The sequence below is a fragment of the Xiphophorus hellerii genome, chromosome 2, assembly GCF_003331165.1.
Source record: "Xiphophorus hellerii strain 12219 chromosome 2, Xiphophorus_hellerii-4.1, whole genome shotgun sequence".
In the NCBI taxonomy this organism is placed as follows: Eukaryota; Metazoa; Chordata; class Actinopteri; order Cyprinodontiformes; family Poeciliidae; genus Xiphophorus; species Xiphophorus hellerii.
This window is the reverse complement of record NC_045673.1, coordinates 28859802-28885304: the sequence shown is the minus strand read 5'-3', so window position 1 is coordinate 28885304 and position 25503 is coordinate 28859802. Positions and strand designations below refer to the sequence as shown.

Sequence of the window (25503 nt, the reverse complement as noted above, 5' to 3'; positions counted from 1 at the left end):
TTTTAACAGAGTTTGAGAAGAGCTTGTAAACTTGTAGAAGGTTTGTCCTCACAGAGTTGAGCTGGACAATGTCCTCCTCCAGCGAGCGGACCTGTGCGGTCCTGCTCCTCCACCAGCTTCTTCAGGTAGCTGATCTCCTCCTTCTGGACCACCAGCTCCCTCCCTTTCCTCAGCTCCTGGAGGCGGGCCTCCTCCATCCTCTTGTGCCACTCCATTACCTGTTTCAGGTAAAAGCAGAATTTAGTCGAGCAAGTACAACCCAATGAGAGCGGAAGATGTTTTTGTTTTTTTTGGTTTTCTTCCCCCGCTCACTGACCTTGTGGGCGCCCTTCACGTCCTTCAGAGTAGAGATGAGCTCCTCCAGGCCTTCCAGTCTCACCTCCAGCTCCTGAGCTCTTCCCTCTGCCCTCCGCCTCTCCTTCTCAGCTGCCCTTCTCTCCTCCTGGGCTTTGGCTCGGTCCTCCTGGAGCTTCAGCATGGCCAGAGAGAACTTCTCCTGCTGCCGGAGGGGCAGCGCCCCGGCGAACTGCCTGCGGAGCGCCTGGACGGTCTGGCGGAGGTGTGTGGCGCGGTGGCGGCCCTCCTGGCGGGCGAGGAAGAGCGCTCGCTCGCTGGCGTCCAGCCGCTGCTCGGCACGCAGCATGTTGGCCTCCAGCCGCTGTATGTGAGAGGCGGCGGCCTCCAGCTTCCCCAGAGCCGCCGACTCACTGAGCTGCAGCGCCACCATGTGTTGGTGGAGCTTTGCAATCAGAGCCTTCTCATCCGACTGAGACTGAGGAAAAATGAGAACGGTTAGTATTATGTTTTTCCCAGCTACATAGCATTTTATAGCGCAACAAAACAATAAAAATGCTGCATATGACATATATACAGCATTTTACAATGTTAAAATGCTGTATATATATCAAATATCACTTAAAGACATTTGACTTTGTAATTTGAAATTGGGCCCCTTTCTCTTTAAGAAGCTCCTGTTCCTTCTGAAAATCCACCTTCAGGAAGTCATCTCAACATGGCTCCTCTATTAACCCTTCAACAACATTTTTACCAGTATCACACTGAGATGTAGCTCCTATAATAAGATAAGATAAGATAAGATTTATTTGTCATTGTCATCAACAGATTACGAGATTGAGATTTGCTCGACTCGAGTTAAGATGCAGGTTATGTGTATATACATAATATACAAAGATAAAGAACTCTATAATGATGTGCAGTTCCACCAGGTGTTTGCTAATTACTGCTGGCTAGTCTGAAGGACTAGTCTGAAGGGCATGCTCGGCCCTCTGCCTCTCGTTCAGCTCCTAGTCTGAAGGACTAGCCAGCAGTAATTAGAGGAGTTGCTGCGGTGGAGGGCTCCTCTGTGAGATGGAAGCCCGGAAACAAATACGGTACTTATCATTGTTCATTATGGGGGATATTTCTTCTAATTTATTTAATTTTTTTTAAGATCCACTGGCCAATTACCTCATGAGGAATTAACTGTAGAGCAAAAAATATTTATTTTAACTGTATTTTTATGTGTTCACCTTTTTAAAGACTACAATTGAGGGTTTGAGTATTCTCAAAAATGTCTTCCAATTACATAAATAACTGAGTTGTATTTTTGAAATTACTGTCAACTTTTAACATTTTTTGATACAAAAACAACTCCTGGTTACCTGGTAATCCAGTATTTGTCTCCTTAAAGCCTCGACTTCGATGTCTTTGGACTTGTGTCGGGCCTGCAGAGCGGAGACCTGAGACAAAGCCACGTCTGAGACTTCTTGCAGCCTGCAGAAGAAAGATACACACGCACCGCTTGGTATTTCTCTAATCTATCTTCACTCATAAATAAAAGTGAAGATAGACGATTTAGTACCAGCATGATGAGAAAGGGCGAAAGGTGAGACTAAACCTGAAGGGTTTCAGCTGGACGCAGACGTCTCTAACAGGCATGGGTGCACCGATCCAAATTTTTTTTTCTTTTTTTTTTACAGTTTTAACAACAACCTAACAAGAGACTGGTAATGTCATGATATCAATGAATCTATCAGCGTTGATTCCTATCCAAGGTAAATTCTCCAGGTCCAGTCAGGAACCATCTTATCTTTGCGAGGATTGCAAAAACATGTTCACCTCAGCAATTAATTACCAAAGTCAGCAGCCGTTTGTCAAGATAGCAGCAATCAAGAACGGAAAAACAACGGGACACTTTCGAGACGCACTTGGAGACCTCGAGGCGCAGCTCGGCCTCGGCCTTCTCCAGCTCTGTGATCCTGGCCTTGTCGGCGTCGCTGGCGGCTTTGCTGCTGGTGTCCACCAGCATATCTCTAAGCTCCCGCTCGACCCGCTGGGCCTCCGCATTCATCTTGGTCAGCTGGAGCAAAACAAAGCATTGGATGAAAGCGATTAAAGTGATGTTTTCCAGACGATTGGACGCAAACTCAGACGCTTCAGCAAGAAATAAGCCTGAATGGTGACATTAACATCTTTCCCACAGGCTCTGCTGTACTTATATAACGCAAAACACACTTTTTAGATAATAAGGCGAGCCTGCCAGGTGATGCAAATACCATTTAGAATAGTTTATCAACCGTGATCGCGTTGACTGGTACGAATTAAGAGCCAGATGGGAGAAAAAAAAAACAATCTAATGTTTTCCTTGGTCTCTTACCTCTGAGAACTTGGATTCCAGCTCCGTGTTGCGCTCCTCCACTTGTCTCAGGGAGTTCCTCATGTGTTCGTACATTCTGTGGGCATGCTCGGCCCTCTGCCTCTCGTTCAGCTCCTTCATCTCTAAAGCTGTGATCCGCCTCGCAGCGGATATCGCCTCGCTGTTGATCGATGCCCTGTCTCCCTCAGCTAGGACAGTTTCAGAGCCTGAGGAAGAAAAAAAGGTTGTTTCAGCGAGGTGGAACAATTAACTGTCAAGGTTGTAAAACATAAGGAAAAAAACAAAACATTTAATATATTTTCTTCAAAAAAGTAGTGATTTTTTTAGATTAAAAAAAAGAAGAATATTTTATATTTTACCCCCCTGTACTTTATATTTTTGATCATGTTTCAACCACAAGTGCAAATGTTTTTCATAAGGATTTTTTGGGACAAGCCAACATAAAGTAGCACACAACTGGAAAGTTTAGTTAAAAGTAAACTTGGCACATGTACCCTAATTCAAGGGTTCCCAAAGTGGGGTGTCGGAACCCCCTATGGGGTCGCGAGACAATCATTTGGGGGTCAACAGATGATTTTCAAATTCATCATGATGTGACCCCCTATGGTTTATGGAGGGCCAGAAAAGTTAAAAACTACATCATAAGATAATTAATTGTGAATGTACAATGACATAAATGAATTTTCCAATAAATGTCCAATTAAATATTTAAATTTAGGCTATAACGATTATTTTAGCGCTCGATTATTAGGATAATTAAACAGATTTTTTTTTTTAAATGACACATTCTGGTAAAAATTTTACTCTTAAGCCTTTTGCCTTTTCATACAATATCAGAAAAACATTAAAAGATGGAGGTAAGCAAATAGTTCATTTCTTTTTAAATAAGAAACTAAACATTTTATTACCTACACTTGGTCATTTGTAGAAAAAGATGCATCTGCAACTAAAAAAAATACTTCCATTATTAACATGTGAAAAGCTCAGGACTTTCAGCTCGACTTCGTTACAGTGTGTAGGGCTGATCTAATTATTTTTGGATTAACTGATTAGTAGTTGGACATTAAAAGGTGCTTAAAAGGAGACTTTTTTTTTTTTTTTTACAGATTTGAAGCAAGTGAAGCAAAAACTGCCACTTGAGTTCTGGGTAAAACATAGTTACAGACAAAGAACTTTTTTTTTTTACTGTATCTTAAATGTAATATGCATGCAGCATCTTTTGTGCAGTTTTGACTTAATCACCACCCTGAGTATGTTGTTGTTCCAGCAGATGCCCTTTTTTGACTCCAGTCAACAATTAATCAATTACTATATTAGATGACGATTATGTCAATATTTGATTCATTGATAATTATACTTCTTACATGATAAAATCAAATAACAAAATGTCATTGTAAAAAAAAAAAAAAATCATGTTTAAAAATGGATATGATCATGTCACTCCGTATGCATTTATTAAATAAATAGAGCGAATTAGTTATTTGTATTTTATGGGGGTTGCCAGCATGGGGTCAGCACTCTCCGGCCTTACTTTTGGACTGAAAAGTTTGAGAATCTCCCCCCTAAATAAATACTTTAAAAGCTGGTAGGAGAAAAAAACCTATCAGCACAAAAGCATTCATGGCAACAAAACCTAAAACCGCTATGATGTAGAGTGGATACGGAAAGTATTCAGACTCCTTTAAGTTTTGCTAAACGCTCTGACATATATTGTGAGCTGTGAGGTCTTGTGTAGACAGGTGTGTGACCTTCTTATTCAAGTCCAATCAGTTTAATTAAACACACTCCAGTGAAGGAGTAGAACCATCTCCATGAGGATCAGAAGAAATGGACAGCATGTGGGTTAAATGGAGCATCACAGCAAAATGTCTGAATACTTATGACCATGTGATATTTCAGTTGTTTCTTTTTTCATAAATTTGCAAAAATGTCAAAATTTCTGTTTTTTTTCTGTCAAGATGGGATGCTGAGTATACATTCATGAGAAATAATTAAAAAAAATTTTTGTAGCAAATGGCTGCAATAAAACAGAGTGAAAAATTTAAAGGGGTCCGAATACTTTCCGTACACACTGTGTGTTTCTACCAGATTCACACATCTAAAGACCAAAACTGTGTCCATGCGTCTTTGCAAAATGGACCTAGCTCAACCAGATTGAATTAAAACCTTCTATTTTTCCTCCGTTTTTGAATTTCGCTACAGATTCTTGGTGAGATTTAAGTCTCGACTTTGACTAGACCATTGAAGGATTTGAATATTCTTTGATTTAAAACACTTAATTTTTGTTGTTGTTGTCATTAGTCCCACTCGAGCTCTGAAGTTCTGAAATTCCTCTCGGCGTTTTCTCTATTGCTCATCCTTCCTGACCTGTCAGTTCAGCTTGTTGCGTGGAGAACAAAACAAAGCTTTTGTAATATGTTGTCAAAAACAGATCTCTGATCTGCTCTGGTGCGTCTTCCGCTCTTTCCTCACAGCTGTTTGTTCACTAATGCTCTCTAACAAACCTCTGAGGACTTTACAGAACGGCTTGATTTATACTGAGATTGCATTACAAACAGGAGGATTCAATTTACTAATTCTCTGACTTCTACCAAACAAAATAAAAAAAAGAGGAGGTTGAGTTTGATTTTGGATTTTTAGGAGAATCAAAGAAAGAAGCACATATGGTTTTATTTCCAAGTCACAATTATATGCTACTTTGATTTTTTACAATTTCCACCAGCGTCAACGGTTTTTCAAGGCACTGCAGTTTTGGATGCGGTTGCTATAGAGTGGCCTCCGAAACCCCTTGTGCGTATAATGACTCTTAACCTGACATTCTCACTGTTGTGACAAAAACATCATAACAACTCGAGCCACAGTTCATACCCCAGTTAATGCCAACAATGCGGATAAATGTACATAAGCTGCCTTGCAACCTATTACAGCAACGGTCGCAGAGGGGGGCAAAGGAACTGTGATTCCACAGATGTAAACACTGTCATCTCCTCCTGTGGGAAACCTCTGCTGTGGCCATGTTGTGTGGCATCGCCAGAATCCTGTAACTGTTTTGTTTATAGCAATGACGACCTCAGACTTCACCCCTGAAGGATTTGTGCTGAACAGCTAAGGGAAGCTGTGCCGAAACTCTCGTTCGGTCCCAACTGAATGTCTCAACTGTGCAGAACAAATAGTTTTGTAACACGTTTTAAGATTCCGAGTCAACAAAATAGACACTATCATCTTTTCCTTTTTTTTTTTTTTTTATGCAAATGCAAATGACTGGAGTGAGCTCCCTCTTTTTGTTTACCGACTGAACCGACGGTCTCCCATGCTTGCTCCAACGTGTTGAGTTTCTCTTTCGTGATCTCCAGCTCCTTCTTGACGGCAGAGATTTGTTCCCGTAGAGACTCGTTCTCGCTCTGGGATGTTGGACAGAATCACAAAGATGCATTGGAAGAGTTCAGCACGCCACTGGAAATAATGCAATGCTATGATGTCACTGAGAAGTCACTTGTAATCTCTTAAAGCAGCCTTGATTAAATGTTCTTAAAGTTTTCCAGAAGGTATTTCAAACAGTTTATGCTCAACTTTTGCAGCTTTTTCAAAAACGTTTTTGGAAATATGTTGACATTAACATGATGAATTACAGTTTTGGTGCAGAGGAAGCTGTTACACAATAAGGAATGGTGTTAGGACAACAGTAAACGAAGTAGAAGGTGTTTCTGGTTTGACTGACAGAACAAAAATACAGTTCTCAAGACAAGAATTGCCACAGAGCTTTAAATTTATTTAGAATCTTTACACGTCCTCCCACAAATTCTTGGACGGTTACAACTTGGCAAGTAAATGAGTGAAAAAGCTGCCAAAATCAAATAAAAAAACGTTAACGAAAAGAAACTCCAGAAAACTGTAAGTGGTTTTTAAGACTGCAAGAAAGAGTCGAAAATCTGAAGATAGGAGAGACGAAGAAGGACACTGAAAGGAGTGAAAGAGTAGCAGTCGGTTAAAGAGGAAAGTTTTGAGTTGGTAATATGTCTTACTACCTCTAAATGTTGGAGGCTGGATGTTTTCTGCACAAGTAGGCTGTCCTTCTGGAGCACATCTCTGTATTTGACTGTTAGCTCGGTGTACTGCTTATTGGCTCTCTCAAGTTCTGATGCAGGCACGCTGCCATCCAAGGTCTTCTGCAGGGCTGTTATCTTATAGGCAGCCATTTCCTTTAGAACAAAAAGAAAGGGTGAGATGTTGATTCGAAGGTAAACTGTCAACGGCAGAATTTTTTATTCTTGTCTTAAAAAGACAAATAGTGAAACAATGCTTTACAGCAGGGGTCTCAAACTTGCGGCCCGCGGGCCAACTGTGGCCCTCGGGACGATAGTTTGTGGCCCCCGCCTTAATATGAAAGTTTAATGTTAGTGCGGCCCGCGAGTTTGATATAATTGGCACTTTTCAGTGTTGTGTGCGGAGCTGAACGAACTTACCAATCACGGTGGAGTATATTGCTCTCGGGGGCGGGACATTGGCCAGGCCTATTTGCATTTTCTATTTGTCATTATTTGCATGCGGTACATGCGCAATTTCCGCGGCCGCTCCCGCTTCCCGTGCTTCAGCATCCAGTCTAGACCCGGAAGTTGCTGATCAGTGTAACGTAATTAAGGTTAGGCGCTGTAATGCTTGGGTTGTGTTTAAGGGAGGAGAGGAGGTGGCAGATTCGTCAGGACGGTCAAAAACTCACAACCACACTGGTACTGGGAATTCCACAGTGTTGTCCTTTAATAAATACGCTCTTCACCAACCTTACAAAGCCGAGTTGAACGGCTGCTATATTATCAGACATGAAAATTGAGCAGCGTCCAAACAACCCGTAACATTACTAAAAAGTTAGGGAGCTAACATGTCCGTCTAGCACGTTTCTCCCACGCTCTCTACAGAGAAACCGTGGCGCATACTTCTGACATCATTAGCAATACTAGAGTATCTTAAAGAGACACTACACAATTATGGCTGTTACAGCGCCTGACTACGGCCAAATATGGTAATAGGCAATCAGAAAGGTTCGGCTGAGGAGACAGTGTGTGTGAATGCGGCCCAGCCTCACCCAGACTCTACTCCAGCGGCCCCCGGGTAAATTGAGTTTGAGACCCCTGCTTTACAGTGACTACTGATTTAACTATTCAGTGGCCACACCCAACAGGATGGTTAATTGCTTTCTTCCAGTATTTTAGCTTCTAAAGAAGAAGCACATTTAGCCTAAATCACTGGCCGTAAGTCAAGGGTTGTGGGTGAGATTTCTCATCCCTGTTGACTCCCTCATCTCGTCTCCTCAAAAACTGTGGAGCCATTTAACCACAGAAGACGATATCCCACCATCTCTTTGCCCATCAAAGCGGAACGTACAGCCAGTGACCTCCACTGTGTTTTCGAGTGGAACAGATGAATGTGTTCCTCTCGTAAAGATTTGTGTAGTATTGGGTTACATTTCTGGCTGCCCTGGTGGACCATGTTGAACGTTTTCATAGACACTCTCGGGACCATGTGACGATCCCGGGTGATGGGAGAGGTTCACGTTAAGTGCCGTTTAAGGGCTCTCCCCGAACTCCCTGAGTATTTTCACAGCGTTCATTATAGCTGGTGTTGAAAGACATCTGGATTCTTACGATATTAGTTTTTGTTTTGGTGATTCATGACCATCACCAGAGTTTGGGGGTGGGTGTGGAGAACAGAATAGGTGTGCTGGGTGGCATCCACAGAGTATTCTTGGTACACGGGGAAAGAGAAGAATTCAAGAAAAGCACTCTAGACTCTAAAAGTAAGAGTTTTATTTTCAAAACCAGTTTGAAAAGCAGTTGGCATCTCTGCCAAGTTTATAAGTTTAAACTCTGATATCCCAAAGCCTCTCAATAACTCCAACACCTGGGGTCTGACTCTGATCAGGACTTTCCATTCAATTCCCAGGCAGTTTTCAGTGGATTTACTAGCACGTGGTGGTTGCGGTTCTGAATCAGCTTAACATTTTTACAGATGCTCTAACATTTTCTTCAAGCTCTGTTACACAACAGAATTAATGGTGGTTTATATGAAGGTAAGCTTAGCAAGTCCCGTTGAAGCAAACCATCCCCAAATCATGACACTTGGTGGATTTGGCTTACAGTAAACATGTCCTCGGTTCTCATGTCAAAATAACTCAATTGGAAACAAATGTGCATCCAATGAGTTTCTGGAAACCCTCTGGTAAATGAAGTGGCTTTCTTAATTTTTAACCTAATATAAAGTCCAATCCATTGCTAAAGTTTGGTTTCCTTGGATGTCATAAAAAATATCAATAATGACATCAGAGTTCACAATTACAATGAATGTCTTTCTAAATAAGAGAGCATGCCCTCTTATATTAGCAGCTAGCGTGGCTAGCATTACAAAAACAGCAAGAATTTAAGTTCTTTTCTTGATACTTACAATTTCCAAAAAATCCATCAACAATCTAAGATAGTTTCTTTTTGAGTCTTACATGTGACTCGAGTTGGCATCTCAAACTGGAGTCGCCATCAATGAATGAGACTTAGGGAGCTAAGCATTTCAATAACAAGCATTTCAGCTGCATCTGACACAAGACAAAGGATGGATATGTGAAAAAGCAACTTGTTAACGTGACGCTGAAGGCACTATGCGCCTGATGTCACAAGCAGTCTAACGCGTATGATCCGTTTAAATAGAAATGTGGTGATCTCTAGAAGAAAAAGGAGAACTGGTTGTCATTAGATCTTTGAGCAAAATAATGATTTTGCTAAGTCAAACGGAATTCGCCAGACGCAGAATCAACCCTGTTCCATGGTCAGCTCTTCTGTGGACCTAAATTCTATTAGAAATATGTAGCATGAACTAAGGAGAACACAGCGTATGATGAGGCCCACTGTCCAGAGAAGCATAAGTTAATTGTATAAAAAATGTTAAAGGAGAAGTCTAAGAAGGGTTGTACAAAGCCCTGCCATTACCAGGGCTATCAATACATGCTGCTGGAACTGTATGTGCTTAAATCAGATATGGGCATTGAAGACAGATTGTCTCCTTAAAACGGCTCCACATTTCAGAGAATATTTTACCTGGTCCTTCAATTATGACTATTAAGTTCAGCTGCTTTTAAACCAAATTTACATGCCGTTTAAATGTGTGTGGCACGAAACAACATCCAACTTTTTATATCCTTTTTTTACTTAAAAAATAAATGAGGGTTTTAGGGGAGGAAAAACAAAATAAATAAACATGTTGTTTTTTTTATTGCTTCTTAACTTCTGGAATCAATTTGACAAAAGGCAAAACAAAAATAAATAGTTTTAAAATTTCCCTTGGGTTAACCAATATCCTGCCACACTAGTAGCAGACTTGGTAATTCAGATGTGGATTAATCAGGAAGTGTAGCGCCAGAGCAACAAATGCTGCCACATACTTCACCCTGTCAGCATACCAAATTAACCAAACAAAGTTCCACTGCGATCCTGTATTAAAACTCTTCTGAGTGTAAACTCAGAAGAGACGCTAGAAGACATGAAAAGAAACCTGGCGGCTATCAGGAGAAACAAAAGTCGCTGAGCTAAATGAGCTTCGCCTGAGCCGGCGTCCAGAACATTCCATGTCAACGTGCCCAGCAGCACTGCACAGAGGTGGGAGTCAGATGATTGAGTGCCAAACGACTGGAAAAGGTGTTAGGAAGACGACAGTGTAAATAAGGGCTGATGATTTACATCAAAATGCTGGCTATCGGGAGGATGAAACGAGCGTTCCAGAACGACGAGCCAAACAACCTCCAGACGCTGTCTTCAAGGAAAACGTGTCTCCTCTATTGGATCGAATGTAAGATTTATGGTGTGGTTCAGGGTGGAGGAGGCCAACCTAATACTTCCTGCAAACATAAACTAAAAAGGAAAAACTTTTTGATAAGATGCAGAATGAGAAATTTGGCAAAGATATTCTCTTCTACGACGGGAAGCAAAATTAAGGAGGATGCAGAAAATGCTGAACCAAGTATCAGAATTCCTCTTGTACTTGTGTTTTTACTGTAAGCTTTGAATGCTTTCCAGCTGATTTGCCCCCATTTGACAGTGAAACAGATAAGTCAGGACGTGCGTACCTTGTACCTCTGCAGGTAGCCCATCCTCTGGAGGACAGAGGCCTGCATGCGGCTGCTCTCGTCCCTCAGCTTGCCGTTTTCCTTGCGGAGGAGCTGCTCCCGTTCCAGCAGAGTGGAGTAGCGGCGCGACAGTTTCTTCTCGTTGACCCTCAGCACGGTTAGCTTGCGGAACGCCTCGCTCAGCTGCCTCCTGATTTCCTCGGGGTCTCTGTGAAGTGTGTCCAGCAGCTCCTGAACGGACGAAACACGCGCAAAATTAACGTCACGGTTCTAACTACTTCTTCGCTTGCGTGTACCGTTGCTTGTTTTCTTACGCACTTCTTTTCTTGTTCTGACTCGTGCAAACACGGAGATTCAGTTGCGGCGAATGTTGAAATCTGTGCAATACAAGCTGTGCAGTAAGCCTTGGTGGATGAACGCGTTCACCCTGATGTACAGTACAGACCAAAAGTTTGGACACAACTGTGTGTCCAAACTTTTGGTCTGTACTCAGTTCAGACCAAAAGCTTGGACACACTTTCTCATTGAATTCAATGAGAATTTTGGTCTGAACTGTATGTTTCAAGTTAACGAAGGTGAAAGGAAATCTATTGAGATTTTGTCAGTGGTAGTTCAGTACTACATGTTCTCAATAACGTCGAATAATTTTTAAAAAACCCTACATGAATCAAACAAACAAAAATAAAACAAAAAAAACGAAGATGCACCGATTGATCGCTGGTGAAATGGAACCAACCAATTTTGATGGAAGTCTCCTTGAAGTGAGAGTTGCTACAGAAGGATGCTAGCTGTTTTTCGGCAACAGTGAGGTGTTATAAAATAAAGTTGGAGAAAGCACAGAAGTAATTTGAAAGGAAACTGCATTTTCAACTGTTTAATCAGGCTGCCATATAAAGAGACAGCAAGACATAAGCCAATACCAGGTAGCTGAAAGTCTTCCAGCAACGGGGCAATTCTTTATAAAACAGAACAAAATGGATTAGGAGATGTTGGAGTCTTTAGGAAGTCTCACAGTTCATTTAAAAGTAGCAGTAGCATTGCTAATCGCGCTAATCATGCTAAATGCTAAGATGAGATGCTAAAGATGTCACATTTGGAATCATTTTGTCTTCATCTTGATACATTATTGATCTCTGATTTGACTCCGTAGCTCACAACCACTTTATGATGTCGTTCCTGTTTTTGTTTTAAAAAAAAAATCCAGCTATACAATTTGACTTTAAGTTGAATGATATTGTCATTTTTAGGTGTACAAAAACAATAAAAAAGAAAATAAATAGGAAATTACATTTCTATTCACGTTCCAGCAATTCATTTGTGTGACTTACGTTGAACTGTTGAATTTTCACATCGTCCACCTGCTTTTGCTCATCCAGCTTGTTCTTCGTGTCTGTGAAAGTCTCCTTCTCTTGTTGCCACTCTGCCTTTTCACTAACAAACAGAGCAACAACATTATCACCAGCTCATTACAACAGTTTGCCTTCTAAATTAGTCAAGTTAGCCCACCTTAAATATTCCTTATAGAGGAGTCCTTGTTGATGGCTTATGACAGAAAACTTCTCTTTGTATTCTTCCAGGGTTTCTAAAAGTTTCTTGCCTTTTTCCTCCCTGTTTTTCAGCTCCTAAACAAGAGTAGACAAGGATTTTTAAACGGACTCTCAGTTTGGTTACAATTATTGAAGTCAGTGAACTGAGAAGAACCTAGGTCAGACCTGAAGCAGTCGAACAGCGTACTCGTTCAAGGAGCTAATGACCTCAGTGCTGCTGGGGCCCAGGCCTTCGGGAAGGGTCAGAGGTCGAGGGAGGACTCCACCTCCGCCTGACTTCCTGAGCAGCTCCAGCTCATTTTGGAGATGGCTCACCTGACAGACGAAGGCATCAAAACACAACCCATCGGTCAAGCTTTTCAACACAACCAACTTTCGTTTAAAATCTTCACCCAAATTTGTTGTTTAATGAATCTGTGGGATCCTCTGGAAGTTCTAGAGAAAAACAGAAGAAGCATTCTGGAACATCCCAAATCTTTAGTCCACAAAAGACAGGAAAATACCTGACTGTTTAACAGCTTCATGGATCAGGAAAAAAATCAGGAAAAAAAAACACACACAACAAACAAACAAAAAAAAAAAAAAAAACGGTTTAATACACAACATTTTTTCTATCTTTTAAGCACAAGAATCTCACAAACATTTTGCAAGCTGTGTTTTCTGGCACATGTTCTTCATTAAAAGTTTATTTGCTGCAGACTTTCCCATTTTAGAACTTTTAAGCCGAACACAAACAAAATGCCAAAACATGGGTTTGTTTACCTCCTTTCTCTTGTTAAGTGAAAGGGAACTAGAACATGTTGGCAACAGCCGAAAACCAAACAGTGACCTTCTCGGCTATTAAAACGGTAAAATAAAAACATTCCCGTGGGCTCCTGGTGTTTTTTCACCTCGTCGTACCTTCTCTTTGGCTCTGATGAAGTCACTGAAGCTGCTGCTCGCCTCCTCGCGAGCCAATTTCAGTTCCTGCCTCAGCTCTTCGTTTCGGCCCACCAGCCGATGGATTTGAGAGTTGAGGCCAGTCTCGAGTTGCCCACCTAGGCTGCTCACATCTAAAGCCTGAGGCGAGACGGAGACAGAGAGAGAGAAGGAAAGAGAGAACAGTTAGAATGCAATACAAAAACACCAGCTGAAGCCTGAAGTCAGACGTTTGAAAACACACATCACGGACATGAATGTCAAGTAAATTTCAATCTTTTAATTGTGGTCTAGTTTTACCAACCACCACCACCGTGTAGTAAAGGTTTTACAACACTGCGGACATTTTGCTCTACCTCTTGACCAATGTGTGCGCTGACCTGATATTCTTTTAAATAATGGAATCTGGGGGGCCGTGAGTATTTGTGTTGCTGGATAACTAGAAAGTCTTCACTATCTGTGTTTCCATTAACCACAGAATTGTGCAAATTGAAATTACAAAAACAAATTAGCTTAACGGAGACATGCAAATTTTGAAAAAAAAAACTCCCACTTTTTGATAAAATGTTTTTGCACAAGGACTGAGTTGTTTTTCAGCCTCATAGAAACAGATGTATTTTGCAAAACTGCAATGGAGACATTTTTTCCCGCGTTGCATGCAACCAACAGCAGGATGTTACTACTGGCAAAAATGACAAAAAGATGACAACAGGAAATGATAGGAGGTTGATGGCTTAATTTTGGGGGGTTTTTCCAGACAATGTCCAGTTGGCTCCACTAGATCTCTCACAGCATCACACAGTTCACTAAAAAGTTTTGACATTCTAGCAGTGTTGAATTTATAGCTCCTATGTAAAACAGTTTCCCCAAAACGCAGATGATGAGTGCTAGACCCATGGCTGAATATGAACATAGCTAATGTAACTGCTTACATCTGTTGCCACAATAATTTTAAATGACTTATTAGCGTGAACAAGCTTATGCACGTATGATTTCAATTTCATTTCTTATTTAATGGAAACACCGCAATTGCAAGATTCTGGTTCAAGGAATGTCTAATGTCCTAAGAAAAGTTTAGAGAAACTCATAGATGAGTTTAGTCGCATTGATTACTGCAACAGAGTCTTTACAGGTCTGCCTAAAAAATCAATCCTCCAGCTGCAGCTGATCCAGAAAGATGCTGCTTGTGTCCTGACTAAAACCAGGAAGATGGAGCACATCATTTCACTCTCTTGTTTTGTCCCTCTGACCAAGTGTCTTTGGTCTAGTTTCAAGAGCAAATATCCTAGAACACTTGAAATAAAACAAAACTAGCTTACAAGGAAGTTTTCAGCAAGATATTGGAGCTTGTTTTAAGTCAACAAACCCTGGCAGATTGTCTCACTTATAACATGGGAAAATGTCTTGCTATAAGTGAAATAATCTGCCAGTGCCAATAGAACTTTTTCATACATTTTAGGAAATTATTTAGTTCCTACATCTCACTGAAAAGCTACCGTACTTGTGCATTTGTTTTGCCTTATTTCAAGTGGTTTAAGATAATTAAACAACAAAAACATTTGGTAAAATGTTGTATTTTTGCAGTGCATTCATCACTGTTTTTAAGTAGGCCCACTACTTTACACTGAATCTCTAATTTCTAACTGAATTCTTATTAACCATGGGTATTTTATTGCCATCAGTTGAGAAGTTTTACTTCATGCATTGTATTTAACTCATGCAAGGCTGCTATTACAGATCAGAAATCCGCTAGTTCACGTTGGAAACCATTAGCAAACATTTCATGTTGATTTAAACAATAACAATAAAAGGGTTGGTAAAACCTGGGGATGTGTTTGTGCTAACAAATGATTTAGCTACACTTCCTCTGTGCTGTACAGTTCAGGACAAGAATTCGGTGCAAGTGGAAGGCTAAAGGAAGGACTGATAGAGACATTTTTACTGACATGACGATGAGATTTTGAGTTCTAATAATACAAAAAGGTTAAAAACTGGCTAAATAACACCGGCCCTGGTTAAAGTCTGTGACAAATGTGATGAAAAAACCCTGTTTTATGATGACAAAAAGATAAATCTTCAGCTGCAGCCAGTTATGATCACTTAGCAGATATTGATAGGCCTTCTCAAGTCAAAAGACATTCTAGAGCAGTGGTCCCCAACCCCCGGGCTGCGGACCAGTACCGGTCTGTGGACCAATTGGTACCAGGCTGCGCAAGAAATAATTAAATATTTCAGTTTTATGTATTATTTGAGTCTGGAGGATCTTTTATTTTGAAAATCCTTTAACCGAATTCTCTCGGTTACATCTTGCGTGCCAACATTGAGCCCACAAGCAGCAAAATGAGTCAGAAACTGATCAGATGTCTTTGGAAAGTTTCTTTATGAAGGGAAAAGGCCCAGAGAAGAGACAGGAGAATGGATTTATCCCAGACCGGTAGGTGATTCCCACAGTCCAAGCTCTGCATGACATGGTGACCGGCAAGCTTCGCCACTAGAGACCAAGCACTCTGTGAGTAAGCAACACTTCTGGTGTCATTGTCTATCATCTCTCCGAGATGGGACCGTCTGGTTGCAGAGAAACAAGCTCAGGGCTCCATTAGTTGTTATCAGTTAAAATTTTCACGAAAGTAATATGTTCGTTTTTGTGGCGCATCTGTATTTTGTGTCTTATTTTGAAGGGATATGTACAGTTGTGTTCGAAATAATAGCAGTGCCTTTAGAAAAATGAGTAAATGTCAAAATTCTTCAAAGAAATTGTACTTTAATGAACACAGATACATTGGGGACACAGTACATTCTATTCCAAAGCAAAACAATTGCGCAAAGTCATCAAAACTTAAATGATAATAATAATATTTCAAATAAAGTAAGAAATGGCATGTTCAAAAGAATAGCAGTGTTGCCATCTTTCCTTGGAAACTCAAAAATGTACTGTACAAACAAAGAAATTCTTGATAAGTGAACCTAGCTGAGTATCCTAAACTAATATTTTGTTGCAAAACCACGGTTTCCGATGACTGCTACACATCTGTGGTGCATGGAGTCAACCAACTTCTGGCATCGTTCCACAGGTATTGCAGCCCAGGATAATTGCACTGTATTCCACAATTCCTCAGCGTTTCTTGGTTTTGCCTCATGCACTGCACTTTTAATGTCAGCCCACAAGTTTTCGATGGGATTAAGGTCCGGGGATTGTGCTGGCCACTCCATCAGTTGAATCTTGTTCATCTGGAACCATGCTTTTGCTCGCTTGCTGGTGTGTTTGGGGTCATTATCCTGTTGAAAGGTCCACCTCAAAGGCATTTCCTCCTCAGCATATGGCAGCATGACCTCTTCCAGGATCCTGATGTACTGGAACTGATCCATGATCCCTTGTATGCGGTGAATCGGACCAACACCATAGTATGAAAAACATCCCCATATCATGATGCTTGCACCACCATGCTTAATGGTCTTCAGTGAGTACTGTGGCTTGAATTCTGTGTTTGCAGGGCGTCTGACATACTGCCTGTGACCCTTAGACCCAAAAAGAACAATCTTGCTTTCATCTGTCCACAAGATATTATGCCATTTCTTTTCAGGCCAGTCAATGTGCTCTTTGGCAAATTGTAAACGCTTCTGCACATGTCTTTTTCTCAGCAGTGGGACTTTGCGGGGGCTTCTTGCTGGAAGGTTAACCTCAGTAAGACGTCTTCTGATTGTCACAGTACTCACTGTCAACTGAAGGTCTTGCTTGATCCTCTTGGATCCCATCATTGGCTGAGTCTTCGCCAGTTTGGCTATTCTTCTGTCCATTCGAGGGGTTGTCTTTCTTTTTCTTCCTCGTTTTTCAGTTTTTTGCTCCCATTTCAGGGCATTTGAGATCATTTTAGCTGAACAGCCAATGATTTTCTGCACCTCTTTGTATGTTTTCCCTTCTTTAATCAATTTTTTTATTAGGAAACGCTCATCTTCAGAACAGTGTCTGGAACGACCCATTTTCATTGTTTTTTCAGGAGAAATGCACAGCCAGCATGCCAGTTGTCTTGATCCTTAAATACGGATCACCTGTTAACACCCTTTTTTCCCAGAATACCCTCCCTAATTGATGCCCTCTCTAATTGGACTCACCACTGCTATTTTTTTGAACACACCCTTTTCAGTTAATCATTCAATTTCACAGAATCCACAGTATGCATGGCTGTCCTGTTGGGTTTGTTGGTTTTCTATACCTTTATTTTACCCCCCAGAAACTTATCTGGGGTATAGAGTTTGAAATGTTAATAAAACCAGTGATTTTCTTGCTGCTGTTGAGGCACTGCTATTATTTCGAACACAACTGTAAACGTTACCATAGTGACCAGAGTCAGAGCATTAGCAGTGGTCGAGATGAGAGGAGTAGAGCTTGTGAGTTTTAGGTCTGGTTCACACGGCACGATTTAAGGATTGTCGGCCGATTTTCCAAACCTCTGAGACCACAGAGCCGATAAAAGTCCAACAAGTTCGGTCGGTTCGCGAGTCCAGCCACACGGCAGGAGCAACACACCACACACGAACCGATTCCACTTGAAAATCCAGTAAAACCCCAACATACCATACGTGAATTTAGATCAAACATGGATGACGATGTAGAAGCAGCAGTGATAGTTTGTGAACTAATTTTAAGAGATAAAAAAGAAAAGGCGTTTGATAAAAGACGGCGGGAGCAGCTGCTCTATTTGCTGCTCTATGACTTGGAGGTGAGTTATGTTTGTTTGTAGTTAACATTTTTAACTGAATAAACATAACTACATATAATAAACATGTATTAAAAATGACCTTTACATATAGTAATAAACATTTCCACATATCACCTCTGATGTCCACCGGACTCTCAGTTGCCATGTCAACGGTTTAGGATTCCCTCCGTTCCTCTCCGTTCTTTCTGATTGGCTACCTGTCACATTCAACAGGCTGCGTCCCAGTCAGGGAAAAAAACCCATAGGCTGAGATAATCGGGCCAAGACAATGTTGAATATGCCCGATGTCACATCGGGCATATTCAACACACCACCACGTAACACACCACACTCTGCAGGACGTTGCAAGATTGTCATAAAGGGAAAATCGGAGCCAAAAAAAAAAAAAAAAAGGCTTTAGCGGGAGCACCAACATGCAGAAGCATTATCTGAAGTCTCCCCGCCCCCGCATCCCAGGGCCGCAGCAAAATTGCCAATTCTTGACCCGTCCGCGGTAATAAAAAGGTTGGGGACCACTGTTCTAGAGCCATTAACGACACACATAAGCCTGTATGAATTAATTCTGGCCCTTTTGGATTAGAGAAAACATTAAATAAATTAAAATTGGCCAGAAAATTTGCGGTTGTAAATCAGTTCTCCCTGGAAGAAGAACAAGTCATTAAAAATCATTTTCATTCACTTCAAGTGCTAAATGTTCCTCAGAATAACACGTCTATAATCATCAGATTTATATTTACAAGAAATGATCATCGATGAACTTCAAAGGAACGGCACATTTTCTTCTCCGTTAAATATTATTTCCAACATCTGTCAGCAATGTGGCTTTTATCTGATGTACTTGTAATAATTCCTGCTGCACATGTCTGACGCTGCAGCGTCATTCCAGTATCCTCCTCTGCCGTGCCTCACTAAAGATTTTGCCTCAAAATGTGGAGCTTTTTTTTTTAATGTCCTGCCGCTTTTGTTTTGAATTGAGTTACCAAGCGACAATAAAGAGGCTCAGGGCTTTCTTCTCTTTTTTTGATTCTTTGTCACATTTCAAATAATAATAATAAAAAAGCAATATCGGACATATTGAAACCAACCGAGCCCAATACGGGTTCCAACGATTGCAGTTTTCTGACCGAATCGCCAACATCATCATTAAAAATTCTGATTTCTGTAAAATTTGCTTCCTTGGTATTCAATAACAATAATAATAATAATACAATAATAATAATAATAATAATGACAACAATAATAACAATAATAAGAATTATAATAATAATTACAATAAAAATCCAAACCTGCCGATTTAAAATATCTTATTTTTTTGTTGTCTGAAAATAGCAACAAAGTCAGTAAGTTATTGTGGCTACTGTTAACCGCACTGCTGTTTGCTTAGCAACTTTGTCGTTATTTTTAGCACACTAATTTCAATATTGCAACCTTCAAAAAATGATGGTCTTTTTTGACTTTTTTTTTTTTTTTTGCTTAAAACATCTTTTGAAAAGAAAGAGGTGGTGATTTATTTATTTTTTGGACAAAATCAGCTTTGGCAAAAAAAAAAAAAAAGGTCATTTAGGAAGGCGAGGATATAACAGACATAGTTGTGTAGATGTAAGACAACAAAAAAAATGAAATAAAGCACTGTATCTCTACCTTTTTAGATACTCACATTAGACAAGCTTTTCATACTGCTAGCAGTGACAGAATCAGAACCGGTCTGTTGACTAGTCCTCATGGCCTGAAGAACATCTTTCAGGGTAGCCTCCAAGTCTCGCTTTGCTTTGGACAGGTCTGCCACTGTAGATCGACACACAGTGACACACATGGACAAAAGCAAACAAATGGCCCTCTGAGACAGTCAATATGCTGTTTACTAATTCAGTTCAACAGTGTCCTTTCTCTGAGAGCATCTCAAACTCACGTTGAGCCTGAAAATCGGACTTGTGAAGTTCCAGTTCCCTCTTCTTGCTGCTCAGTTCTTTCTCTAGGTATTCATTCTGCAATGCAAAGTTAATGTTAGAGAAATAGATGAAGTGAAATATATGTATGGAGTTTTTCCCTCACTTTAACCTCTCCTATAAGTCTGAGAGCTTCTGAATTAAAACCTGGAAAAACGTAAAATTGTATCACAATACTTTGTGGTGTTATTGAGATAAAAGTGACGGTGAAAATTATTTATTACTTGTTTTTTGGTAACTGTGTGACTATGACTGCATGAAACACAAAGGCTGCTCTTGAATAAGTGTCTAATGCTCTTTTTTCAGGACACTAGTCACATAGCAAGTGTGGTTCGTATCACTAAGCTGCACACAGTAGCTCCATTAACTCATATTTTCAAATTTGCTGACATTTATCGTAGTTCTGGATGAAAAAATGACGGAGAAAACAGTAAAAGCAACAATCCCAACAGTTCTTTGGGGAAAATAGGAATTTAAATATAATTAATTGGAACGATAAATCAAAAAAAATCTTTTATCGTGAAAAGAAATTTGTCACAATAAATGATAAATGATGCAATAAATGCTCACCCTTTAACATCTTCAGGTTTTTAAAGAGATCATCTTTGAAGTTGTAATCTCCAAATAATAATCCTAACTCTACCTTGTTTTACACAAAGAGCAGATGTTCTAGTAATTCTGCATTTATGTAAGTAGAGACAATAAAGCTGATTCAAGGCATTCTACTAATGTGAGGCGGCTTAACTTTGGACGACAAATGACAAATGAGCAAGAACTAATTTAGGTGGGAGCTGTGAACTTACTTCTGAATGTTTAGGTGCTGAAATATGAATGTAAATGAACAAATCTATTTTTTAACCAAACATTTTTTGTTATAGGAAAAAAAAGTAATGGGTTTTACCTTTCGTCTGATCTCGTCGTCAGTGTAAATTCTTCCTTGTGCCTCTTCTTTTCTGCTGGACCAGACATCTTCCTCCAGCTGCACACTTGACTGTGGGATTCCAGTAGGCACAGCTGATCACCAGAAACAAATGTTAAGTGGTCTAAGTGTCAAAATGAAAATTTTAAGCAACTGTAGCACACTTCTTCTCAAGATTAGACGACTGCATGTTAATTTTTCCTGTTTTTCCTTTTCATATTTTTTTAAAAACTCGTCAAACAACCATCCATACTTTCCTTTCCATGTCGCAGTTATGCATGACTTTGTGTTCTACCACATGAAATTCCAATAAAAGTATATTGAAGCTTGTGGTTGTAATATGACAAATTGTGAAAGAGTTCAAGGGGATGCTGAACGAAGTATGGAATGTTAATGTGAAAACTGTGCAGAATCATGTTTTATTATGTGTATTTTCTTGCATTTTGGAGCTCTGTATCCCAACAGAAAAGTGATAAAAAATAAGCAGATTTGTTCAAAATGAGACCAAAACTCATTGGTCAAAAACTCAAAATAGGTCTATTTTTAGACCTACTTTGTAGCCTGTTGCCCGTCCTCAAAAACACTGAAGTTAACAAATGCCAATCAACTTAATGATCTAATACATAGAGGTGGGCAGATGGATCCAAAATATTGAGAATACCGATACTAAATTTGTCTCGAATCGATTCTACTGGGATGAGATTGATATTTTAGTTTCATATTCTCTCTTGAAATCTTATTTAATTTTGTATTGCAGTGTCTCAACTCTACCATAAAAACAACTTTGTTTGGATTTGCTCTCAAATGATATTTCTTTGCACTTTATTTACAAAACAATTCATAAAAATTTGTCTAAATTAATTATGAAGTCTTTGTAAGCAAAACTGTCCTTCAAATAAAAGTGGGACTGAAGATTTTTGTCATCCAGTTTTTGGTAGAAAGAGAGATAGAAAAGCAAAAGTAACAAATCGCATTGTTACAATTTTATTGTTTGTTGCAATTTCCATTGCAATAAATGGAAATTATTGCACTGGTTTTAATTTATCACGCGATTAATTGATGTATTTCGACAGGTCTAGTAGGAAATGCTTTGCACTATTTAAATCAGGCCTTTCACCTTTTTCTTTCACCATGCGCCTGATTTGTTTCTTCAACTCCAGCCGCTCTTCTTCCAGTCGCTCAATCTGAAAAGAAATCCAGCCGCGTGTTGACATGAGGCCACTCCAGCACTTCTAAAAGCAACAGTCTGATCGCCTATGAACGCAGCCTTACCTCTTTGGCAAGAACCTGGTTTTCTGCTTTGTACTGGCGCTGCCTGAGATCCCTGGCGCGCCTGAATTCTGTCAGATCCACTTCCTGCTTCGGCTCCAGACCTGCTCGCAATCGGAAAATCCCACCAAAAAAAGAACTCGTTAGAAATTTCCTCGCCTCAGATGAGCCAGCGTTGTCTAAACAGACGGAGAACAGTGGTGCTTTTAAAACCTCTGACCTAGTTTTTCCCGGAACTCCTCGTTTTCATCCATGAGGTCATTGATTCTCAGCTCGAGCTGGTTGATCTCTTTGGTCATGGCCTCTGCCTCACGATCTCTCATTCTAATTTGATTGTTACACTCTTTGATCTCGGCAATGGCTGCTTCCAGGCCGTAAGTGCCCTGCCGTACAGAAAGAGCTCTGTGATTTGTCATCAGTCAAAAAAATAAATAAAATAAAAAAGCACGTCTTGCCTCACTTTTGTTTATTTCCTTCTTTTTGGGGGGAGAAGAGAGGGAGAGGGGGTGGGAGTCAGGGTGCGATTAGCTTTGGTGAAAAAAACAAACAAACACTACGCTTGTGGGCCCATAAAGCATATTGATCACGCCACAGTCACATAGGCGTTTTAACATCCCTATTTAAAGAACGGTGAAAAGAGAAAAATCACAGGCCTTATTTCTGGGAAATTAGAAGTCAGTTCATTCGATTTGGATAAAAACAAGTCTCGGAAGCTGAGGCCAAAAACAAAGGCAGGAAAAAAACAGGTATTTGAGGACTTACAGACTCGTACTGGCTCAGGCGATTTGACGCCTCAATAAAGGCTTTGTCTTTTTCCTCAGCATGCGATTCTGCCTGTCTGAAGGCCCGCTCTGCTTCCATCGCTCTGGCCTCCGCGACTTTCAATTTGGACTGCAGCTCCTCCATCTTCTTCTGCTGTAACGTCGAAGGAGCACCTGAGACAGAAACATGTTATTAAACTACATTTACCAGCCAAGCACTACTAAAAATCCAAGTTAGTCACAAGTTCACATAAGCCCATCAAAAGTATGATTGTTAGAATTGCGGCTTTTAACGATGTTTTTTAACTGTTCCCTTTTCAGATAGGAATGCTTCTACAATAATATTTACAAACTAGTGGTGGAACTCGATTTAAAATTTTTAATTAATTGTTAATTGAAGGGTTTGTAATTAGTTAGTTGCAATTAGTCAATTAATTAGGCAACATTTTCATTTCCAAAATTCCTTTTTGCTGCTAAATTCTTGAATAAATAGACATATTAGCTCAACAGCAACGATATTAATGTTTTTAATCTGTTATTTAGGCTTTTCAACCATCAGGATGGTGCAAAGTGGTGTTATATCCATTCAGTTTTCAAGTGTTTTCTTTAGAAATGTGGACTCTGGGTGCCAACATTAGCGTTGGAGACGTCTGTGGTGCTGCAACATGTTTAGCATTGAGATGCTATTTTAGGCTAGAGTAGCTTCACTGATAGGCTAACTCCTTTTAGCACACTACAATAGTCTTTTCCACTGTCCAACCAGACCGTATTTTGACAGAAAAATAAACCCACAGTGGACTAAGAGAAGCGGCCTCATTGTCCATCGTTGTTTGTGGATGTCGCTTTTCTGCATCAGATTTAGCGTCGTACAAGAAAAGCGCAAAATCAAGGAATCCTGTGTTAACATTTTTAATGCATTAAAATCTTTGCAATCAATAAATCGAAGTTAATGTGTTAAAAGTCCTGGACTTAATTTATGTACAATTTGCTTAACCTCATAGTCCTGAAAACTGTTTGTGTTCAGAAAAACTTTCCAACTTTTGTACATCTGCAATCCTCATCCTTTAATCTTCACCCTTAGTCTTCACCGAGAAGTCAGCCTGGGTAGCGGCCAATTCAATAAATTCTTTCAGGCAAATCTTTTTTATGCCAGCAAAGAAAACAAAACAAAAACTAAACTTCGCATTCAACATGGTCACTAGCCATATGTTCATAAGCTGGAACATCCAGTACAATTGAAAGAAAACATTCTGAATTGTCAGCTGTATTTTGGTCCATGCCACTTTCTGAAGGAAACATCTGGCTTTTTAAACATTTAGAAATCCCTCTGCGAAAGGCAGCTAACTTTGCGTGACAAGAACGCTAATCGGAGCGGAAAGGCTAAATCGGCGTAGCGAACTGTGAAACCAAACTAGTGCCCTGTAACTTATCATTGTCATTCCTAATAGACAGTAAAATGCTTTTTATGAATATTTTGTCCACAAGCTAAAAAAAATAATTTTCAAGAAGCAACTTTCTGACTATAATTCTTTTATCTGGCAACATAAAATCTCATGAATAACATTTTTGTTTCTAACTGAACTTGTAGCCAACATCTAAAACAAGACATTTGATTGGTCAGTTTAAACGCGGGCCCACACACCTCTGTCTTTGTTTGAAGACATCTTCAGCTCCTCTATGAGCTGAGCGTGCTTTTCCATCTCTCCTGTATACTGCTCCACCTGCTCGCTCAGCGTCTTGATCTGATTATCTCGCTCCTGGATGGCCTGTGGGGACATTCGCAGACATTTCTGAATAATGACAGTTCAGCGATGGACTAAAAAGGGTTGTAACTCGCCTCGCTGTGGGAGCTATGAGGCAACTTCTAAGACGAAAACAAGCAGAGACACGTGACGGATGGAACTTACACCACAGAGTTCGTATATGACCTGGGCCAGAGCAGCGGCAGAGAAGGGAGGGAGGACAGGTGGATGAAAATAAAAAAATGAAAAAGAGGTAATGATGCATGCAAAACAAGAAAATAAGTCAAAAACTGGAAAATGGCATGTGGATGGAACAGAGCGACATGTGCACAAACACAAAGTCTTCCGTAGCAAACCTACCCAACATCTGATAACCAGTTAATTCTACATATTTTATACATACTACTTGGGGCGCTCCGATTGCAGTTTTCTGGCTCATCACCTGACCAGCCAACTTCAATTTTGGCCAATACTGTAATTTATTTTGTCTGAATAGTAAATATAACAACAAACTCACTAAGTTGCTGACAGTGGGGAGGCTATTGTTAACTGAACATGTCCAGATGTGACCTTTAGGTCAGGTTTGTCAGTCAAACTTCTGTCACAGAAGACAGATTTTCAAACCTTTTTGTAGGTAGAAAATATCAGCGCATAAGATCGGTTTTACATGTAAGATTGTTGATCACCTAAAATCAAGGAATTCTGGCCCCATTTATTGGTGCACCCCTAATATACACTGCCTGGCCAAAAAAAAAGTCGCCACCTGGATTTAACTAAGCAAATAGGTACAAGCCTCCTATTGGATAAGTACTGCATAGGCGATTATCTTTCAGCTGGCAACAAGTTATTTAACTCCAGCTGATGCAATGAGTAACTCCTCATTTCTTAAACAACCATGGCAAAAGACACATCCTGTGGTCGTG

General features: G+C 40.1%; 1 protein-coding gene and 1 long non-coding RNA gene across 2 annotated transcripts in view; one reads left to right on the top strand and one right to left on the bottom strand.

Annotated features, from left to right (window-relative positions):
• cep290 (centrosomal protein 290) overlaps nt 1-25503 on the bottom strand; it is a 67714-nt gene that overhangs the window by 28889 nt on the left and 13322 nt on the right. Inside the window, 21 exon segments of the mRNA XM_032545902.1 lie at nt 53-91; nt 93-218; nt 317-772; nt 1662-1773; nt 2208-2359; nt 2657-2862; nt 5946-6057; nt 6682-6855; nt 10761-10991; nt 12089-12191; nt 12267-12382; nt 12473-12622; nt 13208-13366; nt 19601-19728; nt 19853-19928; nt 20791-20903; nt 21926-21992; nt 22081-22181; nt 22298-22460; nt 22840-23012; nt 24481-24604. Of these exon segments, the coding sequence (XP_032401793.1) occupies nt 53-91; nt 93-218; nt 317-772; nt 1662-1773; nt 2208-2359; nt 2657-2862; nt 5946-6057; nt 6682-6855; nt 10761-10991; nt 12089-12191; nt 12267-12382; nt 12473-12622; nt 13208-13366; nt 19601-19728; nt 19853-19928; nt 20791-20903; nt 21926-21992; nt 22081-22181; nt 22298-22460; nt 22840-23012; nt 24481-24604 (3081 nt within the window).
• Nucleotides 2386-18000, top strand: LOC116708139 (uncharacterized). Its single transcript, XR_004336614.1, has 3 exons — nt 2386-2396; nt 10750-10752; nt 17871-18000. It is a non-coding gene; the product is annotated as an uncharacterized LOC116708139 (long non-coding RNA).